At 36.4% G+C, this 18,391-nt stretch overlaps 1 protein-coding gene across 3 annotated transcripts; it reads left to right on the forward strand.

Moving 5' to 3' along the window:
- The first annotated feature begins 4,473 nt into the window (after positions 1-4,473).
- On the forward strand, positions 4,474-11,473 carry LOC127088239 (rho GTPase-activating protein REN1). 3 transcript variants are annotated; one of them, XM_051029152.1, is made up of 24 exons: positions 4,474-4,764; positions 4,845-4,954; positions 5,126-5,215; positions 5,478-5,514; positions 5,779-5,855; positions 6,112-6,182; positions 6,279-6,357; positions 6,472-6,565; positions 7,024-7,143; positions 7,227-7,304; positions 7,449-7,504; positions 7,587-7,656; positions 7,831-7,915; positions 8,070-8,313; positions 8,413-8,619; positions 8,754-9,059; positions 9,238-9,287; positions 9,371-9,431; positions 9,521-9,604; positions 9,686-9,742; positions 9,869-10,038; positions 10,194-10,254; positions 10,466-10,573; positions 10,780-11,473. In XM_051029152.1, the coding sequence occupies exons 2-24, from the start codon at positions 4,925-4,927 to the stop codon at positions 11,170-11,172; spliced, it is 2,628 nt and encodes an 875-aa protein (XP_050885109.1). In that variant the 5' UTR covers positions 4,474-4,764; positions 4,845-4,924; the 3' UTR covers positions 11,173-11,473. The 3 variants fall into 3 exon arrangements, with proteins under 3 accessions (XP_050885109.1, XP_050885111.1, XP_050885110.1); XM_051029154.1 differs by having other exon boundaries at positions 4,476-4,764; positions 10,834-11,473; XM_051029153.1 differs by having other exon boundaries at positions 4,476-4,764; positions 8,416-8,619.
- Positions 11,474-18,391: the final 6,918 nt, after the last annotated feature.

The following is an 18,391-nucleotide window of genomic DNA, read 5'->3' on the forward strand; positions in this document are numbered from 1 at the left end:
TTGAGATATATATCAAACGATTTTTAGTTTAAAATAATTTTTAAAGTTGAAAAAAATATAAGTATTACCAAACAACCTTTAACTTTGTTTATAAAACTCTTATTTTCAACTTTAGCTTAAAAATACTTCTTACAATCGAAAAAAGTTTGACCAAACGATACCTGAAATTTAGGTGAACTAACAAGATTGATTTTTTGAAAACCTTTTTCCCTTTGTGAAGCTGCCCTCTAAAAATTCCAGATGGTCGATTATCGATAGTGAAAAGATATTTTTTTATAGATCGAATGAGTTTGAGAAATTGAACGACATTGAAAAGAAATACAATATAAAAAAGTTGAATGCTGACATTTCAATATATTTTTTTATGATTGCACTAATATCATTGGATGAGTTTATTTCATATTTTGTATAATCATTTTTCAAATAGGATTAAATATGTTAGGATTCTCAGAAATATCCTATCATTCAATTTTAGTTCTTATAAAAATTTACGTTGAATAATCCTCTTTCTAAATTTTCCGTCCACTCTTTTGGTTTCTCCCGTTTAAATATGTTACAATCTGTTACAATATGTTGCAGTACAGATATAACATCTTTATAGTAGATTTTTATGTATCTTTATGAAATGTAGATTTTTATATAGTAGTACTAATAAGAAGTTCATTTTTTTTAATGAAATGACCAACATTTTTATCATTGAGAGTATATGGAAGTGATGATATAACAACAAAAACTAACAATTTAATTTTATAAGTCAATAGATCATACCACTGTGTTAATTGTTTACACAGTTTTCGTTGGAGGCATACAAATGACATATCTTTATGTATCTTGATGATTATAACACAATCGAATTAAACCTGTTATTATTTCTACCTTCATTTTGAGAAGTTGCAGTTAGATGGATTTGAAGGAACGATCAGGTTAAATGAGGTAGAAAACTAGCTAATTTTTTGATCTTCAGAAGAAGCAATGTAAAAAGTCTCATCAACTGCCATGGAATCATCAATCCTAGCCTACTTCAGAGACGATGCCATCTTTTTCTCAAGAGCCATGTTTGTTGCGTTTCCACTTTTTTTTATGAGGCAGAAGATAAAGCAAGATACGCTGGAACAAGACTGGAACTGTGTGAAGCATCTTCATGTCACATTTTATCTTGAGGAGTAGACTTCATATCCTTCCATGATTCAAGAAAAAAGTTATTAACAAAGAGAATGAAGGGAAATGCATACCATATAATTAGAAACACACCAGAGTTAGCGAAAATCTTTATCCATCTATGCGGAAAGTAATAATGAAGAATCAATGAGATGCAATGGATCACGCCTAAACAAAGAATAAAAGTAACTTCTAATCGTATGATATATATAATCAAAAAATCACATTGTAATTTCTCAGGACCAAATTGCAACTCCTTTGAAAGTGAAGTGAATTAATCATTTGTCCATCAATGAAGGAAATGCGACCGACATGAACTAATGACTAGTTCGGGAAAATGGGTAAAGAACTACGAAACGACAACAAAAATCCCTCAATAAACGAAGGAAAAATATTAAAGAGGAGGAAAAAGATAATGTAAAAATAACCAGATCATGGTTATTACAAGAGAATTTCGAAGTGATTTGAAAAATTGCACATAATACTGCGACATTGATTTATCCGAAGATGAGCACATTTTTTTTGAAAAGATGGAATATAACTCTAATAAGGAAGGAAAATCATAGGAGAGCGAACATTAGGCCGAACAACATGGATGTTTAAACAATGTTAAGGGCAGGCGAAAAATGTAATCTTTGAAAGTTATATCAGACATATTGAATCAATATAGAGGAAAGTTTCCGTAAATTCTATCATGTGTGTGGAACTATGTGTTTGTAGGTATGATTTCTGCAATAACCTGTTTGGTTTTGATGTTGACGACACTCTTAAGAGAAGTCTTCATAAGATGAGATTTAGTTCAGATGATATTAAATAAAGCTATAACCTGATGTGATAAAGTAGTGGTGCTTGAAGAAAAATATTTGGCGTGATTAAGTGGTAATGCTTGAAGATCAAGATCTCATGTCATCTAGTGGCTACTCTTAAAGATCAAGGTGCCATTTGTTGTGATGATCAAGTTGTATTGATCAATTGTGATGATCAAGTTATGATGAAGTGTTTGGAGATCAATATATCAAAATCTATCTGTGAAGGACAACACCTTATGTTAAGAAGCGTTTGGTGAAGTCGGTGAAGATCTTTGATCAAAAAGTTATCTGATGAGATGTTTATCTTGAAGAGTTATCTTAAGCCTCATGCAAAGAATATTCAAGGTTCTAGTGAAATGCTAAAGTCAAAGATAAAATGACAAGAAACTAGAAACTTCAGAATTATGAAAGAGAGGAAATATGAAAGCTCATCGAATCGGGGTCGAGTGATCCATGTTTGTAAAGGTATAAGACTAAATATCAATTTTAATAAGGAAAATCATACACACAATTTCAAACTTTTGGAAATCTTGTCTCTTTTTATTAAAACCACCATAAAATATTTTTGTGCCTAACTAATTGATTAAAAGTTCAAAAAGTTGTTTATGAGAGAATTTCACTAGGTATAATTGATTAGCCCTTAAGCATAATCGATTATTCCTTTTTGTAATGCCTCATAATCAACTAATGGTTATTAGTCGATTAACGACGACTCTTTTGAAAACCTTCTATTTTTGGACTTGACATCGATTATGTGTTTGGCCTAATCGTTTATCAACATTAAAAGGCTCATGGGTCATTTTCCTTTTAAATAATTTTTTTGTCTTATAAATAAAGGATTATCCTTCACTTCTCAACACACCAAAAATCATATTTAAAATACCTTTCTCTCACTCTCATCTTTCTCTCTTTATTTTCTCACATTTGCCTTAATACTTTTGAGACTAAAATCTTTATATTTGTGAGGTGTTTTAGTGTAAGAAAAATATTTTAAAATTTTATTGGAAGAAATTTTGTTTTCATTATAAGCTAAACCATGTGAAAAACTCTCTTTTGTTTGTTGAGGTAAACTAGTTAAATTCCCCACGACGGAATAATTAAGTTTAGTACCCAGGGGAGAAATGCCTCATGCCTACAATCGTTAGAGAAATAATCGAGGTACGACATAGTAGACGGAAAAAGAAAACAAGTTACCCCGACTGTGGGGAGCCCGACCGAATTCCATGAAATAGTATGAAAATCAAGGCCGATATGCAAAACTAGAATATAACACAGGAAATGGAAGCCTAGTCCATATCACACTCTGGGACGAGAAAATGCAATTGGAAATCAGCAGAAACTAGAGAATCTCAAACTTTAAAAGAAAAAAAGTAGGAAAGAACAATACAAAATCGCAAGCTTTACCTCGCTACACCAGAGTAGGCTTGGAGGGCAACTGCTCCTACCCAATCTCGACCCCAAAATTGGCCAAATGAGAAAATGTCCAATATAGTGATAAAGTATAAAGATAAATATATTTATACATAAGTGACATCAAGACATTGATGTCAAAAGACAAAATATCTATTTTGATATTGGTATGCCGACATAGGCCTACCCTAAAAAGTACTTGATCTAGACAAGAAATGAAAGTAAGCCCGTCAAATAGCAAAGTGAATTATATACTAAGTTACTAACATCTATCTGCCTGGAAGATGTCATCTTGGACAACTATGATTGAAGTTAATGGATGGGATAAAACCTTATAAGATCCATATATAAAGGACCATAGACATCAAATTAAAGTACACACAAAGTTCCTTAAAACTTTATGCCTCTCATTTCTGACAATCGATGATTTGAATGTTAGAGTTTTTGCAAGTACAATTCCCACCAAATCAACCGAGCAACCAAGACGAGACATATCCTGAAACCCAAGACTTCTATAATCTAACTATATTCTCCTATGAGAAGAAACATTCTTACAGGAAGAAACAACCTCCAAAACCTTTATTGTATCTACATTATAAAGGCTACTTCGAATGATTCAAACACTTTTTCAATCTCTATAAAAATGACCATTTGCAACTTTGCGGAGAGATTGAATTTTAATAATCTAACCATTATATATTGTATATTAGTGATCAAACACAAAATCTTTTATAAAATTAAAATTATATAATCTAATCATTCATATTTAATTATGTTTTTTAAACATCTATTATACATTAAATTATCAATGTATAATTTAAAAAATTAAAAAAAATTTGAACATATGTATAAGGGAATCTATAAACCCAAATATGAATTTTTAAAAAAAAACCTACATTTTACAAATGAATAAGTAAAAATTTAGACAAGTAGGGCCACATGTTTGCATGTAGTGAACAAAAGAACAAAGCTTGTGAGAAAGAAAAAAAAGAAGAAAGGTTGTAATAACAATAAGCAAAGAAAAAAAATTGGTTCCCACACAAAATATAGCATCTTGTTTTTTAGAAAGTGGCATGAAATAAAATGACAAAAAAGACAATTGTTCGTTCCTTGTACATAGTGTTGTGTTTTTTCTTTCCCTCCATCACGGTGCTTTGTTGTTTAACGTACACATATATTAGGAAGGAACAAGACCCGCTCTTAATCGATTTTCAATTTTCTTCCTTACCACCCTAATATTTCTCATCACATTCCATTTCGAGAAGACAGAGAAACTACATCACACAAAACATTTCCCAATTTTCACGCTTCCATTGCTCTTCCTTTCTTCCTTCTCTCCCTTTCTCTCTCTTCATACTTTTCTTTCATCCATTTTCTTCACCTCCAGGTATGTCACTATCCAATATTTCGATTGATCATGCATTGAGCTAGCTATACATTGTAGTTTTCATGAATATGGGGATGCAGGTTTGGTCCATTCATCAATGCGGTTTTGGTTTCTTCTGGTGAATCGTTTCAGATAGTTCTGTGATTTTTGGATCACAGATATGAACAACACAAGTGCCGAATTGTCTCAGGTTTTTAATCATTCACTTACTTTTTTCATCTTGTTATGTTATATCATATATGCTATGTAACACTCATGCTTCGAATTGAAGGCGTGTCTGGTATCTGACAGATGGTGATTATTACATTTAATCATTCCGTTTTTCAACGTCATTATCGGTATCGATGTGTCTATTTTACAGGGAAATAATGGCGGTGCTTCTATTCCTCCTCCTAACCCCCAGTCTGGACCACCAGAGCATCAGACTTCTCGTGGTTCCGGAAACAATGCGGTATGATTCTTTTCCTTTGCTTCACAACATGGGAATTTATGTTAATTTGGACCAATGTGGTATTATTCATGATCAATTCCATTTTGGGAATTGTTCTCAACATATCCTAATTGAGCGTATCAGCGTATCGATACGATAAAAGGCGTGCAAATTGTATAAAAAGTCTTCATTGTTAAATGTTAATGTAGCTAGCTTCTATTTATTATAGTTTCCATGTCTCTCTTATATACCTTATTCTGAATCCTGTAACTATATTTTGCAGATTTTCAAGAGTGGACCGCTTTTCATATCTTCCAAAGGTGTGTTTCGCTCCATCACTTCGCGTGTTTTCCTCGAAGAAACTATATATTATTTACATAATTCAAATGAAAGAGGAGTAAGTGTAGATAGATATAGTGTTTTTTATGCATTTCAATGGTATGTAAGACAATGGATGTGAATGTAACCATCGAACGTAACAGAATGTGATTAACTATGGTTTTCTTTCCCTATTTGTAGAATAAATCACTCTCTTCTCCAATGTTGTTATTATTATTGAACTGTATCTATTTATTGATGAGTAGGAATTGGATGGACATCGTGGAAGAAAAGGTGGTTTATTTTAACACAAACTTCACTTGTTTTCTTCAGAAGTGATCCGGTAAGTAATTTTGTTTTGGCATCTGATCGAAAGTAAACAAAACCTTACCTCGGTTTAGACTAGATTTTTTTCGTACCATTATAATTATATCTAATAATGAACTCATAATTTGTATTTTTGACAGAAAGAGTTGACATAACCTTAGCGCATACCCACACGAGCACCTATAACTCTAATGCGCTTACGTGTTTCATCTGATGTGCAAACTACAAACTTGTTATCATATATTCTTATCATTTCGTTTAATGTTTTTCAGAATGCTGTGCCTCTAAAGGGAAATGAAGTGAATTTGACCCTTGGTGGCATTGATCTCAACAATTCAGGCAGGTTGGCTTGTTTTCTCCCAACTATTTTACATTATTATCATTCACAAAATCGGGAGGTTTCATTATCTCTTGTAACATGCGTTGTTGAATTTTGTAGCGTCATTGTTAAAGCAGATAAGAAACTTTTGACTGTACAATTTCCCGACGGTCATGATGGACGAGCATTCACACTTAAGGTGCTTAAATCTTCTCCTTTGATGTAATACATCTCTCAGAAGATGTCTTTCTCCTAAAGTGTTAGAATTGATATTATTGATGCTAACGTATCATTTCATCTGTTTATATAATAGGCTGAAACTACGGAGGACTTGTACGAGTGGAAGATTGCACTCGAGAAAGCTTTAGCACAAGCGCCAACTGCTGCCAATGCGTCGGAGCAAAATGGTATCTTTAGGAACGATCAGACTGATCCAATTGATATTTCTTTGGACCAGTGTATGCTCTTGATATGATTGTGCTTTGCATATGTCACCTGATCTCACCGTTTGGACCTAGCGGTGCATACACTATAAATACCGTTCATCATCAACATACGTTACTTCCCATAACAACTTAAAGATCAGCACGCAAACAATTATTGAAATAACTATTGTTAAAATCGTCGCTTTTCTGATTTGATCTTTGCATGAGTATGACTTGTCCATTTGTATAATAGCGCTTGAGAGTGGTAATGTGTTTAATTTGTACCATCTGATTGAATGTCTCTTCTGTAGAAATGTGATTTACAGTTATGAGTTATGACATTTGCAAAATACATTTTGTTGTGAACTTTGAGTGATTATACGTGTATATAATGTTGTAAAAGTCAACAAACTTTCTTTCATTTGATATGATTTCTACAGTGAAGGATAGAGAACCAGCCAAATCTACGGTAATTGGCCGACCGATTTTACTTGCTTTGGAGGATGCTGATGGAACTCCATCGTTTTTGGAGAAAGCACTGAAATTCATGGAAGAGCATGGTGGTTTTTCTTACACATACACACATCTAGTTTATGTGTTTCACATGGAATACAAATCTAATTTAATAAATATTATAAAATAGGAGCTAGCGTAGAAGGGATCTTGCGACAAGCAGCTGATGTTGATGATGTTGAACGCCGTGTTCGGGAATATGAACAAGGTTTGCATTTCTGTTCCTGGCTACTCTTTAAATGTTTGAAGATTGTGAACTTTTGTAGTTTTCAATGTGCAATTTCTTTACTCTTTTTTTTATCAAAGTTACTCGGTAAGTTTTCATGTTCTTGAATATGCGACATGGTTGCAGGAAAATCTGAGTTTGCTCCGGATGAAGATGCACATGTCATTGGTGATTGTATTAAGGTATACTCGTGATAACCGAAAGTGCTGTTTTCTTCCTGCAGCTCATACATTATAGTAACTTCGTATTTCTATAAATTTGCAGCATGTTATTCGGGGATTGCCATCTTCTCCGGTCCCTGCATCTTGCTGTAAGGCACTGTTAGAAGCTTGCCGTAAGTTTCATTTTGATGTTTCCATATTATTCTAATTTAATAGAAATCTAGGACTTATGTCTTTTAATCAAAATTCATGTTCCATGATTGTTGTCAAATGAAAAGGTTTTCAAAACTTCTATCTATATTCTTGAAGTTTAACTCTGCATTGTTGAAAATTGGCACAACTATTAGGAACTGAACGCGGTGTTAGAGTTGCTTCTATGCGCGCAGCAATAAATGACACTTTTCCTGAACCAAATCGCCGCTTATTGCAAAGGTGTTTGAGTAATAATTTTCTCTTTCCCATTTCTTTCCTTTTGGGATTACTTATTGATTGCTATCTTTGTTACATTACTCAAATCAGATTTTATGGCCATTACTCGAATCAGGTTTTAATGGCCATCTATATTAACGATCTCGTTCTTCTCCAGAATACTGTTGATGATGCAAACTGTGGCTTCACAAAAAGCTGTAAACAGAATGAGTTCCTCAGCTGTGGCAGCTTGCATGGCACCATTACTTCTTCGTCCCCTTCTAGCCGGAGAGTGTGAGATCGATAATGATTTTGATGTAGGTGGTGATGGTTCTGTTCAACTTCTACAAGCAGCTGCAGCTGCTAATCATGCCCAAGCAATTGTTATAACCTTATTAGAAGAATATACCAGCATATTTGGGGTAATCATGTCTCACAATGTTACATTTTGCATGGTTTCCATTCATAAAATGAAACCATGATGAGATTATTTTCAGAATCCTAACTTGTTAGTGTTGTAGCAGGAAGGTTCCGAGTCCCCTGATATATACACCGACTCAGAAGAGAGTGGATCTGAGAGTGAGGAAGGTACTGATGATGATCTATCCTATGATGATGATGATGATGATTATGACGATGAATCAGTGCAAGAATCTGATGAAGATGATGTTGTCAGCGAATCCTACACTGAAACTGGAGATTCTGAGGCTGACGATTACGATGACAAGGTTAATGCTAGATATATTTATTTCATGTCAATTATGAGCAATTATATTCAATGTTTTTCGTTAAAAAATGTTTAACGAGAGATGTTCTAAAAGTGATTTTCTCCAAGTCAGTGACAAAAGGTTGTAATGGACAGGATCGTGATCATTCTCGTTCAAGTTCAAAATCCTCAGATGTGAGTGATGAAGTTAAAGTCGATCAAATGTTAACACAGTCACGCGAAGGCTCACCGATTGAACATGAAAATGCCAAAGGTAGTGAAAATCTCAGAAGTCCTAAGACGGCAGCTAATGCAGATAAATCCAATAAGCCCGTTGAAACTTCTACTGATCTAGATGGTATGCATGATTCAAATTCTTCTAGTCAATCACATATGAAAAAGTCTGCAACCATGTCCAATGGCCCAGCACCTCGGCACCGAAACATGTTGGGGCGCACCTCTGTGAGTAATTCTTTTCAAAATTAACGATGCAATTTTTTGTATTGCCAGTTATGTCTGTCACTTTCCTTAAACTGGCTCAAGCTTATGCCATTAGTTTGTCTTTCTTACTTTTCTTTGAGAGCTCAATTGTCTATTTACTAAACAGTTTCGGGTTTTATGTCTTTCGTATTTCATCTAGGCAAGGAAGAACTTATCTATGGAATCCATTGACCTTCCTAGTGAAGAGGAGTAAGTAATTGACATCTATGTGTACAATGCTGATATTAGTTTCTTCATGTTTCTCTGTCCACTAATTTCATGTTTAACCATAGTGATGAAATGGAAAAGCTTGAAGCTGCTAAGACAGAACTACAAAACCAAATTGCAGATGAGGTATCTGTTGATTTCCTTTATGAATAACTTTGCTTATGCGTTGAATTATTTTCCTCGAAGTCAATAGATAGTTTTACTTTCTGTTGTAGGTGAAGGAGAATGAAAAGCTGCAATCAAAGATCGATGAACGAAAGCAAGACATACGAGAGCGGCGTTTGGCACTTGAGCAAGATGTATGTTCATTGCGAAATGAGATATTCATTCTTTCTCCGTAATAAATTTAAGATTCTGTCACTAAGATTTTCTTTCCACAGGTGGCTAAACTACAAGAACAGTTACACAAGGAGAAGAGTTCTCGGGCAACTCTTGAGGTAGGACTCGAGTTTCTGATTTAGCTAATGTCGACGAGGGTGAAGAGTGTCATCAAATTCAGTCAAAGGTGGTTAATAACGTCTCTTGATCATTCAACTAATTCACAATCTCTACATCTTATACAGACTAGGGTAGAACTTCAGGAATTAGCTCTGGTAGAAGTGGATCTTTCCAACTTAGAGCGGATGGTTGAGGAGCTTGCGCAGCGGCTTAATGTTAAAATCGAGCATAAATATCTATCTACTTCAAGTATCAGGAAGACATCGCGACAATTATCAAATCAGGAAAGAAAAATGTATGTTTATCGTATCAGTTTTCACAATCTTACATTCTTTCACTAGCCCATTTGGAACTTTTATCGCTTCTATTACCTTTTTCGGCGCCTTTTATTTTGCCTGTTTCTTTCTATGGTAATTAAATTTGACTCTTATTACGGAATCTTTACGACAGGAAACGTAAGGGAGATGCTGAAGTTTCTGCGACATCACAATATGAAAGGTCAATGAGTAAGGTAAATCTCATAAGGATTTGTTCCTTAGTGTCAATGTTATAAGGATTCTATAAAACTTTTCTCCTCCCAAGTTTATTTCCGCAGTTTATACTAGCGGATAGAAAACAAATATCGTAATTTCTCAAGCTTTGCGTGGTTAAAAACCTAAGATTAATAGTAATATACAATCTAACTTTTCTTAAACCATGGATATTTGGCAATGTCTCGACAGGACTCTATTCTTAGCGGAGGAGAAAGTGATTCTGAGAGAAAGCCAGAGTCGACGCCTTCACAAAACAAACAGCCACCAACATCCAAGAGAGCTACTTCAAGGGGTGAGGTAGGCATCATAAACTTTGCTATGAATCTACATAAAAATCAGAACCTTGTTGCATCAGTTTTACTTTTATGATATTGCTTAGTAATGGGATGAAGGAATCAAATTACTTATGCAAGGTTCAATAAGAGAAATGTGACAAGTCATAATGCAAGTTCATAGGACTAGTGGAGTAGATAGACTTATTTATTTAAATGCTTTCACAACAGGGAGCAAATACTTCTGCACTCACAAAACTGACATCCAGGCTGAACTTTTTGAAGGTGGGCCGAAGTCAAGCTGTAAATGAACTACAAAACGCGGATAGAGGCCGAGAGTCGAGTCAGTCTTCGCGCAACCAAGATAAAGGAAAAGGATCTGAACGTCACCAACCACTTCCTTCCCCGAGAATGAACCCAGAAAAAGGTAAAGTCATGGAGAATTCCAAGTCACTGGAAAAAGGATCGAGCAAAGGTAAATCACAACAAAGTTCAGAGAAATTTAGAAAGTCAGATAGTCAGCCAGGCTACCACTCAGAAGGATGGGATCAACATACAGCTTACTTAGAAAGAGGAAGGTCAGAAGGGCATCATCAGTCTTTTAACGTGGATAAAGGTCGATGATGATCACGCCAGGTTTTTGTTACACATGAAATCGAGATGATGCGGGGCTATTGTAATCAGTTGTTGTTTTGCCATTATTTATGTCTTCAGCAATGTTTTGTGAGAAGAATCTTTCTTTCCTAAGGTTGGCACAAGAGCCTTTTTTCAAATGAGAGCGGCGGTGAAGTCCATTTACCCGCGAAAACAGGATGTGCAAAGATTAGATAAACTGAAATGTTTTGTAGCCTAACATGCTGGATTTTACTGACTCAGTGAACAGCATGATGATTTTGCAATTACATTATTTAATTTGTAACTACAATAGCTTCTGTAGTTTGGTATAAGCTGGCAAAGCATTATTAGGCTGATAACCCCTTGTTCAAGTTTCTTTCTTCTGACAATTTTTGAGTAAGTAGTCTCGTTATGTTTTCATATAATCAGTTAAAACACCACGAATTACACACAAAAACAAAAATGTCAGTTAATTTAATTGGTTATAAAAGAAGAAAAAAATCGAGGTTTGTGAAGTTTTATTTTATAACAAAAAAGTTTATATGAATAAGATTCATAAGTCACAGAAAATCTTACAATTTATAGAGGACTTAGACTTAAATAATTACGTCTTTCTCCTACTCCGCTCTCCCAAGGTGACCGTTAAGTACATATGTCTGCAGAATTGTTGAAGACACTGAATGCTCGTTTCTTCATGGTTCCATGTGAAAACATCTACAACGACATCATAGGTCGGCCGTTTCTGGCGGTCCTGCATGTCATGTCTTCTCACGTGCACTTGAAGTAGAAATACCATGATGACAGGAACACCCCATTTTTCTAAATTATTTATTTAATTAAAATTGTTGTATTTAATTATTTAAATTGATTCTATGTACATTGGGTACTATTTGGTGTTTTGGATTGGTGATATTTAGTTCTAATTAGTTAACCAAATAATAGTGTTGATAATGCTAGAATAATGAGAATTATTACTAAAATAATTAGTAGTATTTAATTTAATTTATTAAAATAAATAGAGAAGGAGATCTTTGATCGAAAATGAGAAAAATAGAAATAATAGAAAATAAGGAGAATATTAGTAGTATTTTCATTAAAATAAAATTAGAGTCAAGAGGTGTATGGTGATAAATAAGAGAATAAGTGAGAGTAGTGTTGGAAGTCTCTAATTGAGGGAGATTAGGTTAGTAAGAGAATTTTGAAAGTTTTTACGTGTGATTGTTCATATGTGAGTGATAAGCTTGATAAATAAAGCATGCAAATCCATGACTAAATGAATGAAATTGCATGTTAATTGATGGATAAATGTTGTTTTGATGTTAGATATCATACTTCTTGTTGTTATTTTGCGATTTGGGGTATGGGGGATGAAAATCAGAGTTCTGTTTTGAACTCCATTACAGAAAACACATTTTTCTATTCTGGTTCAAGGTGACGGGTGTCACCCTGATAAAGCCTTGTCCGTCATCGTGTTAGGAGGTGTTGACGGACGTAAGCTTCCTGACGGGTAGACCGTAGTGGTCCCATACATGTTTGATTGGGATGGTCGTCGCATGTATGACATGGAAGGTAACAAGCTTCATCTTGGTGACGGGAAACCCGTCACGCAACCAGAATGAGCGTTCTTCGCTCTGCTGTGCAGAATTGGTTTGTTGTTTCGATTTTTGGTGTTACGCTATGCTTCAGGCACATGATTGGCTGCTGTTTGAAAATGCATGATGTTTTTATTATGTTGTTTCGAATTAAATTCACATGTTTGTATGGTCAATGATGTTATTGTTTATTTTGGTGATTATGTTGTTCCTTAGGTTGTTGTTATGACGATTATGTTGTTGTTATTATGGTGATTGCATGGTGAATATTTTTGGTGATATTGCATGTTATGGTGAATCATGCATCATGGTGTACAGACTTCGGTCCAGTTTTAGTGTGCTTTAGTCCTATGGTGGGTGTCGTACCTCGAAAAATGAGAACACGACGCTCAGAAGCACAATCGTACGCTCGTAGAATGGGCTTAACAGAGTCGCCGCCGAACTTTATTTATTCCCAAAGAGGATAAAAGGAAATATCGATAAAACCCAAAAAAGAACGACTATGATATTAGTCGTCGCAACCAAATCAGGATTCAAGAGTCGATTACACAAGGGGAAGATATTAACATCCCCATGTTCGTTGTAATCAACGGGAACCATTTGGTTAGTTGTGCGCATTAGTGTAAGCTTAAAATGTTAGGCTTTTCAAGTTATTAAAAGGAAAAGATTAGGACAAAAAAGTTTATTTTTTATTAGGGTGCCTAACGAGACTTTAAATCTCGCTCCTACTATCTCCGGGTGCAATAGAGAACTCAAGGCTTACGTGGTTTTGGATAAAAAATATTTATTTGTTGGTCGATTTTAGCGAAAACTATTTTGTCGCAATCTACATAAAACATTATTTTACCCAAAACAGGCGAGGAGCAGGCATTTTCAATATTTTGCAACTTTCATACATCAAACATGACAATATTTCATGAATATACACTCTTTCAGAAGGGTATATTGCATGTATATATATCTATGGTTTCAGTTTTCAAAATAAGGACTCTTAGACACAAAACTTTCATATTTCAAAAGAGATTCTTTGACATACAACTCTCACATCTCATAATTCAAACTAATTTATAAACTTTCAAGTGTGAAACTTTTAACATGAACTTTCATACATATTCATTAAAGTTTCATTCATATTATTCTGAGCACTTAGGTGTATATGTTTGGATTGATCAATATAAAAAGGAAATCAATTAATACATGATTGATTAAAGAGTTATAACTTTTGTTACAAACTCAGATTTGTGTATACCTTACTGTCCAGAATTGTTGGAAAGAAGAGAGTGAAAAAGAAATAATTATTTTCTTTTTTTCACTTGTGTTGCTTATGTTAGAATATTGTAGAATTGATCTTGGTTGAAGACTTGTACAAAGATCTGACATAGTGAAAAATCTCTTACGGGGAGTGAGGGGACTTGAGTACTCTCGGATTGTGAGGGGAACCAGTATGTATCGTTGTGTCCTTTACTTTCTGCATTTATTTTTTAGCATATTTACTTTCATATCAGTTCTGAAAAATAAAAAACTAGTGTTAATGCTTCAAATCGAGAAAAGTCCAATAAATCTAATTCAGCCCCTCTTTAGAGACCGTGCATAAACTTATAATTGGTATCAGAGCAGGTTCAAGTAATCTGGTTTTGTGATCTTGTTTACTGTGGAAATTGGTAAACAACCGTTGGTCCTCCCTAGGGCTTGAAACTTAAGGGTTACTTGCAGGATCGACCAGTTGATCCTATGACATGTGCTAGTATAAGTGTGGCTTATTCAATTCGACAGAACAACTTTGTGAGGAACGGCTCCTGACAAAGTATTGAACAAGCGCAGGTTTTTTCCACACGAAAGGTTTAAACGACACTATAGCCTATGGGTGACTCGTGACCGACATCACTACAACATTCAAAAGACGTACACGACGAACACGCTTTTGGTGAACTCTATTATCGTAATAGAATCAGTATCGACAGCGTAGACGACAATGTAAAGTGATAACTCAAAAGTAAATGAAATTAAAATAAAATGTTCAACAAGAACAATTGAAAAGTAAGGAAGTTGCATTGAAATAAATGTGGTGATTCACGTACATAGCACTCTTAAAAACTCTTGCTTCCTCGCGTTGGGAATGAGAAGTTTCTTACAAGTGATTTTTTAGTACAAGGTGAACACCTCTAGCCCCTCGTGAGATATCCTATTTATACTAAACTAAAGAAATTGCCTACAGGCCAAAACTTCTAGAAACTAGCAGACGTCGTGTCACACGATCTACAAACTGCTTTATCCACGTTCTAAAAACTGCTCCATATTCTGGCGCTTTATTCTTCTTGTAACGGATAGTCATTTTCCAATTTCAAATTTCTCCCGCCCAGGTATTTAGGGCGACGCTGTCTTCTATGTGTTTGGCACGATCCAAAATTCCTTAAGTCCCAAGCTTCATTTCAGTCGACGGAATGGCCTTTCGACCAAACGTGCTTCCTCTATCGGCTTCATCCCTTGATAACTTACGTTTTTCTCAACTCTTGCTTATCTCAGGCACATCTCTACCCTTTGATGGGGGTATACACCCTAAATTCACAAGACCCTTTCATTAATTACGCCTTCAACATGCCTTAGAGATTTATCATGGTAACAAAATGCCCCCCAGAGATGCCATTTTCGAATGTCGACGTTTGTGAGATGATGGCATCTTTGAGATGTCGACTTGCTCCTTACTGCTTCCACTTCTACTTAGTGGGATACCTGTTTGCCCCACACTGATTACGCCATATAATCATGACGAACGTTTCCTTTTTTCCTCGAGACGCACAAAATCACGTCTCCATCACTTCACGTCTTTATGACTGAAACATGCTTACCGTTATAACTGCCTTCTCTCCTCCACCTGTTTGCAGATGTGGGAACATGGGTATACGTGTCGAAAGTAGAAGATCAAACGTTCACCCTTCTTCTTTTCTCAGGGTTTAACCCCTATAAAACCCTTGTTCTTTCTTCTTCTTTTCTTTTTTCGCCTTTCTGCTTTAGCAAACGATAATCTCCTGCACTCTGTTTTAGTAAAAAGACCCTTCTTCTCCAAAAAAAAAACTTCCACTTCTTCCATGGCTAGCTCAAGTAAAAGTAAAGCATTTCCCTTCGCTGCTAAACTCACGCATCCTCTCACCATTGATGGTAAGGAGTACGTTCCTGAGCCTCCATTTGCAGAAGAGAAGGAAAAAATCTGGCGTTCTCAGGTATTGATCCCTTTCTCCTTGGCTGACGAACCTTTAGCGTTTTTAGGTCCTCTTCCAGAAAATCGCCGCCCTGAGATAACCATAACAAATTCCCTTTTCCCCACCAGTCATCTCTCTGAACCCGTGATTTTTGCCCAAAAGCCTTTTTCCCTTTGTTATGTTGACAGAAATTTTAGGACTTCTCCTCCCAAGAACTGTCCTAAGTTTTGCGCCTGGATGGATCGATTGGAAACAAATAAAACCGACCATTGGAAAAGAACAGGTATCTACACCCTTCTACAGATTACCCGTTGTGGCCCTCCCCAATCTTGTGGCATGTTACTGGCTGCCCTCCAATTTTGGGATAGTTCGACCAATTCTTTCCATACCAAGTGTGGCATGATTACGCCGACACTCTTGGATATTGCTGCCATCACTGGCTTAAAACCGACTGGCGAAGTCTTCGAATGTGAAGCCGTAGCACCAATCTCTCTGCGGTTTGACGTTGGTGACTCTCGCAAGTCGAAGTACAACAACTTCATTGATCACCACGCCACCTCTTCAGGTCCTGTGACCGACGAAGAACATGTGGCTTTCCTAACTCTTTGGTTGTCTCGCTTTGTTTTCTGCTCCAGATCCATGCAGATAGCCAAACATTTTGCTCTCCTAGCAACCCAGCTGCACCAAGAGCGCGACATCGCCCTGGGCCAATTAATTTTAGCTTCTCTTTATGAATCTCTGTCTGAAGTCGTTTGTCAAATTAAACTCTTTGACCCTGAGAATTCAAAGAAGAAAAATGTGTTGGTCCATGAACCTTTTTGGTTCTTACAGTTGTGGCTCAATGCCACTTTCTCCAAAGACATAGCCCCCTATGGGATGAGAAGGGTTACGTGTCCCCCAGACGAACGATACCTCATTTGGAAGCGATTGATCCCTCTGACGCCCATCGACAAAACCTTCCCTGACCTCAAGGTGTTTCGCCTCTTGTTCAACATCCTGCTGACCCAGGCCGACTTTCATCCTTCCATGGCCCCTTTCAGCTGTCGAACCGAAGGTCCCGAATGGTTCACCAGGGCTTTTCCTCCAACTGAAGACGAACATAAAAATGAAACCCTCCTTATCTGGAGACATCTTCTGGTCCCTCGATTTCTGTCGGCTATAACCTCCGGCAGCAACCCTGGCTTAGTTGCTTACCAACCTAACCTGGTAGCCAGGAAATTTGGCCTTTGTCAACTTATTCCCAAATCTTTGTACTCTTCTCCTGACTTGCTCACCAACATCCTTTGTGACCAACCCTAGAGTGTGATTCAAGAAGATCTTGAGATTCTTTGGGAAAACTGACCAAAGCTTCATTCCACTCCCTTTCGACCAGCCTTCTTCTGCACCAAAAAGTTTGATGATTGGTGGCAGTCGTATCTAGCTGTTTATATTGGCGCTCCTGAGGCCAACTTATCTGAACTAACTCAGGCTTTTGTTTATTTGCAGGCAAAATCGACCAAGTGTAAGGCTCTCCATGTCAAACAAATTCGCGTTTTTCAGAATTATTTCCAAGTTGTGTATCGACCTGATAATCTTCGTTGGACCATCTTTGAGGCCGCAGCCGAATTAAGGGAGAAGGTAACCGACAGGCTCCCAAAACTTAAAATCCCTGGTTACGCGAAAGACAAGTATCTTTACGCCCTTCATTTTGGAAACATCAAGTTCCCTCCTTTGCCATCTAGCCCATTGGCTTTGGCCTTTGGAAATTTGGTTCCAGAGTGGTTTTATTATCCTGTTTCACACATACAAAATGCTTATAAGAAAAAGGTCGACAGAGTGGTACCGACGAAGCATTATCTGCCCCACTACTCAGGGCCACTTCATATTGATCCTCAATATGTTAGCGTGTTCGAATCCACACAACTTGGTAACACTTCTCTGGAAAGTTAACACCTCATTTCAGTTGGATTTCACCGCTCACTTATATTTTCTATGTTTCTTTACAGCGATCCCTCTAGACCTTGTGGATCACGCTCCTGCCGACGAACCCACCCTTTCGACACAAGAGACTCAGGTTCGACTCTGGCTGACTTGCCGTTTTCTTTTGCCTCGGTTTTTTATTCTTAACCGTCATTTCCCCTCTTGCAGGCTGCTCTTGAGAAATCCTATGATGATGATGAGCGCCCTATTGCTCAAGTTTTGAAAAAACCCAGTTCTTCGGTATACACCTATATGAAGCGGTCTCACTCATCCTTGTGATTTTTTAAGGGAAACACTACGTGGTCTCTAACTTCTTACTTATGTGCAGGGTCAACCACGTTCGACAGACCCAACTGTCTCCTCTCACTCCAAAAAAATCCAAAAAACACAAACGCTCTGCCGCCACAGGATCTGAGGTACTTCTTGTCGGCTTGTCTGATCTTCTGACTAGAATATCTACTTGTAACCTCTCTTCATGTC

Source organism: Lathyrus oleraceus, chromosome 5, assembly GCF_024323335.1.
Source record: "Lathyrus oleraceus cultivar Zhongwan6 chromosome 5, CAAS_Psat_ZW6_1.0, whole genome shotgun sequence".
Lineage (NCBI taxonomy): Eukaryota > Viridiplantae > Streptophyta > Magnoliopsida > Fabales > Fabaceae > Lathyrus > Lathyrus oleraceus.